A 10,242-nucleotide genomic window follows, 5' to 3' on the forward strand; every position below is an offset into this window, starting at 1 on the left:
CCCGGCTGGGTAATCTTGTACTTCTACAGTGAGACACTTGTTTCTGTCTCTGTGTCTCACTATAACCTTTCATCATCTGACAAAATGCCCCCTCCCCTCTTGAAGGTTTTTTTTTATGTCTTGCAAGTACTTGGTGAACCCTGTCAGTGCAGGTGCCACTTAAAAGGACCCAATCCACACTGTATATCGGTTGGTGTTCGGAAAGGTACTCAGCTGTAAAAACCATATTACAAATAATTGATTAGCATTTAAACCAGCCATATCTGGTCCAAATATTCTATGTGTTTTATGTTCAAACCAAACAATTCCAGTTTTTCACATCTGCCCTGTAATGTCAGTCTAAAAATAAACAATCACACTTTTAAAAGCTTGAAGCTACAAGATAATACATGATTAATTTTTTCTTTTTTTTTATGTGAATAAATAAGCATTACATTTGACAGAGTAATTTGAATGCTAAAAGGTTAAGTAAAGTTAACAGGCTTTCTGTGTTTCTGAATGGCTAGCTTATGTACCTTCCATGTTGTAAATGCTTCTCTTTTTTTTTTAAGTCTCTTTCAAAAACAATATTTGTGGTTGTAGATAATTGAGATATTGTCTGCTGTTTTTTTTTTATCCCTGCAGTTTGACCTGATTAAAACATCTCACATTGTTAAAAGTATTAACTTTGGGTCATAAAATGACGTTCATAAATTTTTGAATTGATACTAAGACTATTTTTAGAGAGGATGGAGTTGTACCAGTTCATTTGCATTCATAAAAGACAATATGAATATCAGAAATTAAAAGACACTTTTGTAATTTAAGGCTCATTGTTTCTTTTCTAATACCAATTTTTTTCCACACTTATCAGTCTCAATAGAGGTAAGCAAATGATTCTTTCTCTTCATCACTAAGGCTGTTATATTACTTTATTAAAATCTGGGGGCTTATTGCAATAAGTATGTAAGCACTGATCTAACTATTTGAATAGTTCTGGGTTATTTGTTTAAGTAAAGTTTAAAACCTTTGTGTTATCATTTGTGTTTGTGGTTATTGGTGCTGAGTAAACAGTACTTTGATAGCTAGCCATAGCAAAAGTTTAGGAACAGATCATGAACATATAATTCAGTCTTGGGCAAAGGCAGGAGAAGCTTTTTAGTTCGGGAGCAAACTGCAAATGAATTAGAACATGTTATATATTTCTCAGTGTACATAAGATGGTAAGCTGCAGAATTGTTAGCACACCTGACAAAATGCTTTTTGTTTGTCTTTACATTCTGAGTTCAAATTCCACCAAGGTCAACTTAGTCTTTTATCCTTTCGGTGTCAATAAAATAAATAACATTTGAGCACTGGGGTCGATGTAATTGACTTACCCACTCCCCCAAAATTGCTGGCCTTGTGCCAAAATTTGAAACCAATATTTCTCAGTATACATCATCTATACTAAGAAAAATGATGAATCTTTAAGTTTCTTCAAATTCACAATTGTGTAACTTTTAATTAAATTACTATTTTGGTCTTAAGACTTAACATTTTTTTTTTCATATCAGTTTTGAGACTTTTCCAGTAGATTGTTTCAAATTTGAATGCGTGGGGCTTTTCATTCTTTTGTTTTGAACCATATTTCAGATTCCAGCATGCAGTTATTGATTTTTCTAGAGTTTCAGTGTCTCTGCAGCCAGGACTGTCACTCACATGTGGATCTCTATAGTAACGGCAAACATTGCTCCATCACCAAAACTAAGACAAGGCTTCCTAGGCATACATTCATATTCTTGTGAGACTAACAGACCTCTGCAGTAGTTCAACATAGCTGTAGGACATACTGTGTATGCTGTATGAGGAGAATTGGTTGCATAGCAACTAGAGCATGTTAAATTTGTAGCTCAGTCTGTTTATATTTGATTAAATGTTCTACTAATGGCATCATTTGTAGGAAGTTTAATGGAATCAGAAAATAAATGGTAACTGTTTCTAGAACAATGGTTATTTAGTATTATTATTTGAAAATAATTGCCATCAACGTTTTTTCTAGTCATCCTTTGCAAAGAGACTGACAAATCAGAAGGATTGTTTGCTTGAAAGAGACGTATATTTCTAGAAACCAAGATAATTTTAATCTAATTTCGGAGTGATTAGTGAAGAGAAATGCTATGTAGTTGATTGAACATGTACCCAATTTGTCTTGATGTATTTGAAGCTAATCCGGGTGCAGCCAATTCATCAATAAAACCATAAGCAGAATTGGTATTTGACTATATTAAGTTAAATTTTTATTTTCTTTTAAGTCTGCTATACACTTAGTCTGCTTGCACTTAAAAGTTCACTTATTACAAATTCAGAAGAGAATTTATATTGCGTTTTTTGGCTTTCAAAATGTGACGGTGAGAATGGTCATGAGTACAATAATTAGAATGACTTCTAATTTTAACAAAATCTTAAATATATCAGCATAGCTTGTGTCTTGTTCTAAATTCAATTTCTCATGAATTTATGCAAATATTTAAAATTTATTTAAATAACTAAAGCTATGTCTTTGCAATCACGTAAATTATCATTCAAAAAACGCTAAAGTATAAAGAGGTATTAACATTTTTATGTGAGATTCCAATAGCTTGGTGAACCTGTAATTCAATGCAAAACATTCAGTTTATTATTTTTATTTTTGGAGATGGTCATATTTTTGCCAATTAACCACACACGCTATAAACTTGGTCTTCACTTCAGCATTATTATTATTATTATTATTATTATTATTATTATTATTATTATTATTATTATTGAGTGAGAGAGCAGTGCATGCCATCAAAGTGACACTGGGGTAAAATATACAAAGCCCATTATACCCATCATGACTACCCGTCTGATAAGGGTACACCAGGCACATGCATCACAACAATATGTGCAAGACATGGTGATCTCATATCAAGATAAACAGCGCATGACCTCACAGGTGAGGCCCAGTTAGAATTTTCTTCAGGTCGAATAGCCTATCCGGCTCAAATGGTCCCTGAATAAGGTTTGTTTAAGGATATTGAGCAAAACACCCATGTTTCCAAAGATGAATTATCCAAACCCCAAAGAATTCCTCTCAACACATGGCTATGATGCTCCCCCACTACTTCTGCTCGTGATCAGAGATGCACATATCGTCAGCCACCAAGGGACATGCTCAACTGGTTACGGTCAAACAACTGACAAGCAAATCTGTGGTATTAAGCAGAATATTTGCTGTAGCCCATCTTTTATACCAAGACAAAACAATTTACTGATAACACTTCCAATCAATTTAGTGTCCTTTGTCTGAAATCTTTTATCACATCCTGTGACCTCTTCAACGACTCTCCATCTCATGTGTTTCCTCCTGTCTTGTCAAGTCTACATGGGATGGAGAGTCATTGAAGAGGTTATAAATGTGTGACAAATGATTTCAGATGCTAAAATAAGAATAATAATAAAGCTGAAGTGAGGACCAAGTATACAGAGCATATGTTTAACTGGCAAAAATATGACCAACTCCCAAATGTTACAATATCTATTTCAACCAGCGATTTCACATCAGGAGTCTTGCAAAACAAATGCATAAATGCTCAATTTAGTACTCCTTCAGTTATTCTTGTATAAGAGAAGTATTTGATCTCATCACTGTAAATTTATATATTACATTTTAAATTATTTGGCTTTCCATGTTCTTACTAATTAGGATGTTCAGAGATTCCTTTGTTTTTGCAGAGTTCAACACTTTACCGATTATTGTAAATATCTCTAAATTTCCATTTCTACAATCAAAATCTCTCTGGTCTTTACTTCCATCGTTAGCATGCTGAGCAAAATGCCTAGCAGCATTTTGTCCATCTTTACATTGTGAGTTCAAATTCCACTGAGATCAACTTTGCCTTTATATAAGAACCAGTCAAGCTCTAGGGTCAATGTGATCAAAATTGTCCCCTTCCCTGAAATTGCTGGCCTTGTGTGTCAAAATTTCAAACCATTTTTGCCTCTGTTATTGTTATATATAAGTTGAGGGCTGGCAGCCACCATTTGCTGTAAAAATACACACATAGACTTGTACCACAAATAAGTTGCATCTGCTAAATTGTCATTATGGGAAACAATAGCACAAAGCCGGAATCTTTAGAAGAATAGAATTTGTTGAAGTAGCCTTGCATGATATTGGAAATGAATTTAAAGTTTCAGATATTGAAGGAATCTCTAGAAGAATAGAGGCTATTTTAGTAGCCTTACATGATTCTGGAGATGGATTTGAAGTTACAGTGTACATCAGTGTTGAAACTAAAGAAATTCTGCCTGATATAAAATTTCTTTGATTCTAAAATCCATCCCCTACTAACTCAATATTATTCCAAAGTTAACTGGTCATGTTCATACAGCATATTTTTTAATTTTTTTATTTAATCTTTAATAAAGGTTAATGTAAGTAGCTAAGTTATGAAAATGCTAGACCGGATGTTTAGCAAAGTTTAATTTACAGTGTCATTGTTTTGAATTTAAATTCTGCTGAGATCAGTTTATCACAAATAAAATTCCACAAGCGGAAACAGGACCTAAGGTCATGAGTCCTAAAAGTAAATCTAGCAAAGAGAAACGTTTTAGTTTGTCAGAAATATCATCTGAGAAATTGCCATGTTTGGCACCAAAGTGTTGACAATGATAAGGAGGACAACGGTGGATAACGACAACAATGACAAGAACAGCAAATGTGATGGCAATGGCTGCAGTGGTGGTGGTGGCAGTAATGATAGTGGTGTCGGTGTTGGTGATGGTCATCATGTGTGATGGTGGTGGTGTGGTGGCAGTGGTGACAACAGTGGTGGTAGTGTTAGTGGTGGTGGTGAGAGTGATGGTTGTAGCAGCAGCAACAGCAACAGCGGCGGCAGCTGCTGTGGCGGCAGTAAGTTGTGGCATTAGCCGCGGCAGCAGCAGCCTAAGCAGCAGCAACAGGAGCAGGAGCAGTTGCAGTGGTAGTGAGAGTGGTGGAGGTAGGAGCAGTTGCAGTAGTGGAAATGTGAATAGCAGTGGCAGAGGAGGCGCCAGTGGCAGAGGAGGCACAGTGGCAGAGGAGGCGCCAGTGGCAGCAGCAGTGGCAACAGTGGCGGCGATGTTGGTAGCGGCTGCAGCAATGGTGGTGGTTGTGGTGGTGGTAGTTCTGGAGGCAACTGTGGCAGCAGTTTTGATGATAGAAATGGTGGTGGTAACAGAAGTACTGATGATGATGATGATGATGATGATGATGATGATGGTGACCACAACAATAACAATGATGATCACAATGATATTGATGATAATGATGACAATGATGACGATGAAGATAGCACGATGATGTCAATGATGACGACAATGACGACGACGACAATAACGATGACGACAATGGTGATGAGGATGATGATGATGATGATGCTGATGATGATGATGATGACGACGACGACGATGACGACGATGACGACAACAATGATGACAATGATGACGGTGATGATAGTGACAACTGTGATGACGATGATGACGGTGGTAATGGTGACGACGATGATGATGATGATGACGGTGATGATGGTGATGATGATGATGATGATGACGGTGATGATGGTGACGACGGTGATGATGATGATGACTGTTATATGGACTGTTGGATATGTTATTCGTCTGACATTCCGTGTGTCACTGTGGTTTATCTGAGTTCATTGTTTCATTGTTGTTGTCTTGTGGGACTGTCGTAGTAAAATGTCATTGATAGATATATGGCGGACATGATTCTTGTTTATTCATAACGAACTTTGGGTGAGTGCGTTCTTTGTATGTAATTGAATAATAAATGTAATAATTAAATTGTACAACTCGTTGTGTTATCTCTGCGAGTCTCCCGAGGGAAATACAACAATGACGGTGATGATGGTGACAATGACGATGATGATGATGATGATGATGATGATGATGATGACGTCGACAATGATGATGATAATAATGAGGACGGTGATTTCCAAACAATGTGTAACTATTCCCCACCAGCTATACAAGAACAGAGGAATGTGTCTATTCTTTACTGTGAGGTGAAGCGAGGCAATTGAAGCCCATGACATGAAGCAGATATAAATCCATAAAAGTAATGAGACTTTGTAGTGGATACTTTATAAACTCAACCAATTCCTTTTATAATGCACATAATATGATCTCCGTACATTTAGCTTCTAAATATTAATTCATTAATGATTCAGACCTATGGCTAGAGACAGTTGTAAAAAAAAACCCATAATGAATATGGTATGAAATCTGTTGAAATTGTTTACTCAAGAGAGAAATAGGTACACCAATAATCCTTTTAGATGTACAAAACCAGGGAAATAGTAAGAACTGGCTAATGGAATGGCATGGGGAGTGAGTGGGGGAGATTTGTGCGTTTGAAGTGTAGAAGTTGTATGAAATGTCTATATATGAAATGTCTATAAATGAAATGTGTAGAGTGAAATGTATGCTTTATATGATTTAGTTGTTTTGAAAGAAAAATGAATGCAAAATGTTTGCTTTCCACCAATATGGTTCTGGATTCACTCCCACAACATGGCACCTTGTGCGAGAGTGTTCTGTAGCCTCTGTCTGACAAAATTCTTGTGCATAAGTGCAGGATTGAAATTTGTTCAGTGGGTGCAAACTTGGGTCAAAAATTTTTTACAAATTAGTTCAAGTTTTTTTTTTCAGTCTTAATATCAAAACAAACACAAGAATTACAATAATAATAATGATTTCAGCTTTTGGCACAAGTCCAACAAGTTCGAGGGAGTGGGTAAGTCAGTTACATTGACCCCCAATGCTCAATGGGTACTCATTTTATCAACCCAGAAAGGATGAAATGCAAAGTCGACCTCGGTGGAATTTGAACTCAAAACATAAAGAGAGGCAAAATGCTTTGTGGCATTTTACCATTCTATCAGCTCGCTGCTTTATGTCAGCTCAATAATAATAATTATCATATTTGTACATCAATCAACTGGAATAAATCTTAATAATGCAAAAGTGATGTTTCAAATCAGTCCAGAAATATTTCTATGCTCATTCATTTTGGTGATGAAGTTTTTTTCAGGAGGATGTTCAAAGCATTTTCATTGCTCCCTAAAAGTTTTAGTGGGTGCACTTGCACCCTTGCACCCCTGTTTCTGAGCCAATGTGTTTGTGAGTGGATTTCGAAGACGGAAGCTGAAACAAGCCTGTTGCATATATATACATATGCATATGTATGTATGTATGTATGTATGTATGTATGTATGTATGTATGTCATTGTTCAGTTTTATTTCAACTTTTCTTTCCCATGGAGAACGATCTGGTTTCTAACCTAGATTCAAGGTACCTTCATTGGAATTTCAACACAAACAACGGTATTTTTGTTTGTATATATGTATGTATATGTGCTGATTTGTATGTTTTGCTTTATGTATATATTCTCATGTATATAGTTACATATCTAGACATGCTCATATATATTTAAATATATGTATGTATGTGTGCATACATGTTTTTCTTCTTCTTCACTTTATAATTTTAGTCTAAATTTTCACCGGCCACTTACTTTGGTAGCAAGGTTGTGAAGAAAAGGATCTTCTTTTAACCATCATTCTTGAAATCCTTAAGAAGAACTTGCAGATTTTTATAGTCCCAGATATCATGATCATTTATAGCTTATGAATTAAGGATTTGTATGAATGTATGTATGTACTTGTCCGTCCGTCCGTCCGTCCGTCTGTCTGTCTGTCTGTCTGTCTGTCTGTCTGTCTGTCTGTCTATCTATCTATCTATCTATCTATCTATCTTTGCATGTGTTTGTACTTGTCACCCATCATTGCTTGACAGCTGGTGTTAGTTTGACCCTGTAGCTTTGCAGTTTCGTAATAAAAGAGTGATCAAATAAGTACAAGACTTAGAAAAAATAAAAATTTTAAAAATAAGAACTGAGGGCAATTTGTTTAACTAAACATGTTAAAGTGGTGTTCCAGCATGACCACAACCTAATGACTGAAACAAGTAAAAGATAAAAGCCAAAAGATAAATTGTTATAATCTAGTTATTTTAGAGGAAACACATAGAAGTGTTAGGATATCTGGACAAGGTTGATAATGTTAATGGAATTAATGAGAATGAAAGCATAAGAAGAACAGAATCCCGGGAAAGTGTAACCCTGGAAAAGAAGGACATGTTAATTGAGGGCTTTAGGAGATGACCACAGTGATGGTTTAGCTTCAGATCAGCTATGAACAAGAAGACCCAAATATCAAAGATATTCCAGCCTTCACCATGATGTGATTTAAAGATGTTAAAAGGCTACATTATCTAACGTGTTCTTATCTTATGAAAGATGATAGGATGGGATTTAACTGCTCTTTCCTACTGGTTGACTGACTACATAGAACTTTAATAGACAGGCTTCAGAGAAACTTGTGCCCCTTCATGCTCATGACTAAAGGTGACTCCCACATACCTCAACCCATTTTCTTATGCATTTGTTTACCATATTTGCTTTCTAATTTGTTGATTTTGCCTTTCGTCCATTTGGAGTGGATGAAATAAGTACCAGTTGAATACTGAGGTCTATGTAATCAATTTACCCCCTCCCCCCAAATTGCTGGCCTTGTGTGAACATTTTAAACAAACATTAATTGCTATCATTTGTATGAAATGTTTTGTTGTGCTGCAATTAGTGGTCATTGAATTAAGCATTCAATAATACATAAATGTGCAGATACAACTACACCATAGTCAAAATGTCAAACTAGATGTAAAAGATTTATGTCAAGCTTGATGATAAACAAATTCCACTTTCGTTTAGCTTCAAAGCTGAATAGTTGATATTGAAAAGGTCGTCAATTCCTTTATTTTACTTATCTGCAATCCTCTATATTCTCATCTGTTCAGATATCCTAGATCATATATGGGCAACCTGCAGCTCTCGACGAGTTTCTAGTTTACTAATTTCATACTAAGACAAATAAACTTTCATACTAAAACAAACAAAATTAAGAAGAACTGCAAAAAATTCAGTGTAAAGAGAGCAAGTAATATTTCATGAATATGTGTTTTATCATACGGCCGTCTCCCACTGGGAAATGGTCCCCAGTTGATGAAAAGTTGCCCATCCCTGTCCTAGATGTATCGACTTCTTAATCCTTTCAATACCAACCTAGCTGAAACCAACTCTGGCTCTGTAGTACAAATGTCTTGTTTTCATAAGTTTTGAATTAAAATCTTTCACCAAACCTTAGTCACAATTTATGTTCCTAACACTAGCTTAATGATAACTAAGTTATTTTACTAAATTCTTTCTTATATTTAAAATTAATTGAAAGAAACACAAAGCATCTCAGCAGAAATATGGCAACGAAAGGGTTAATTGTTACATTTCTATATTGTTGTTTGCTTGTATTATCCTCCAACCCTTTGAAAGTTCTATGACTATGTATAATACTTGCTGTTACAATTTTTTTTAGAACCAACTTAGTGAAATTTCAGATTGTTGAATGAAAAGAGATTAATAAATGCATAAATAAAAATTTTAAAAAAATTAAAATGATAGAAATAAAAAATTATTTATAATATTACATTCATAATTTTTTTATGTTGTATCTTGGAGAGGTCATTACGCCAGTAACAAACACATGCACTGGTTTCATTTCACTTCTTTTATTCTCATTATGATCCTCCCAACATATAACAAAATCTATTTCGACATACAATTTCTCATAAAGAACCTTGCAAATGAAATACAAATACAAAATATATTCCTCATAATTCTTTACATTTACTTTATATTTTCCAGACGGCAGAAACCTTAGAAGTTCTAAATGAATCTGGAGAATTAAGAGAGATTTTGAAAAACTTTGAGGTAAGTTGGCATAATAACATAAGAACATGGTAATTCAGACAAGGAAAATTCCAGAACTTCATTTACAACAGCAGTCAGAGATAAGTTTACATGAATGTGTTCATGAAAATGTTATGCCGATATTTATGTAAACATATTTGAAAATAGGTGGCTGGTGGTAAAGAGTTTGCTTTCCAGCTACATGGTACCCAGGTTCAGTTCCACTGCATGGCACCCAGGACAAATGTCTTCTATGATAGCCTTGGACCAACTGAAACCTTATGAAAGGATTTGGTAGATGGAAACTGAAAGAAGCCTGTCATAAACCTTTCATATACATCATTGTCATTTAACATCCACCTTCCATATATATATATATATATATATATGTATATAT

At 35.0% G+C, this 10,242-nt stretch overlaps 1 protein-coding gene across 2 annotated transcripts in view; it reads left to right on the plus strand.

Annotated features, from left to right (window-relative positions):
• LOC106869947 (glutaredoxin domain-containing cysteine-rich protein CG31559) overlaps positions 1–10,242 on the plus strand; it is a 112,575-nt gene that overhangs the window by 96,086 nt on the left and 6,247 nt on the right. For both annotated transcript variants that reach the window (XM_014915890.2, XM_014915889.2), the window contains exon 4: positions 9,801–9,866. In XM_014915890.2, the coding sequence (XP_014771376.1) occupies positions 9,801–9,866 (66 nt within the window). The remainder of the gene's footprint in view (positions 1–9,800; positions 9,867–10,242) is intronic.

This window comes from Octopus bimaculoides, chromosome 16, assembly GCF_001194135.2.
Source record: "Octopus bimaculoides isolate UCB-OBI-ISO-001 chromosome 16, ASM119413v2, whole genome shotgun sequence".
NCBI lineage: Eukaryota > Metazoa > Mollusca > Cephalopoda > Octopoda > Octopodidae > Octopus > Octopus bimaculoides.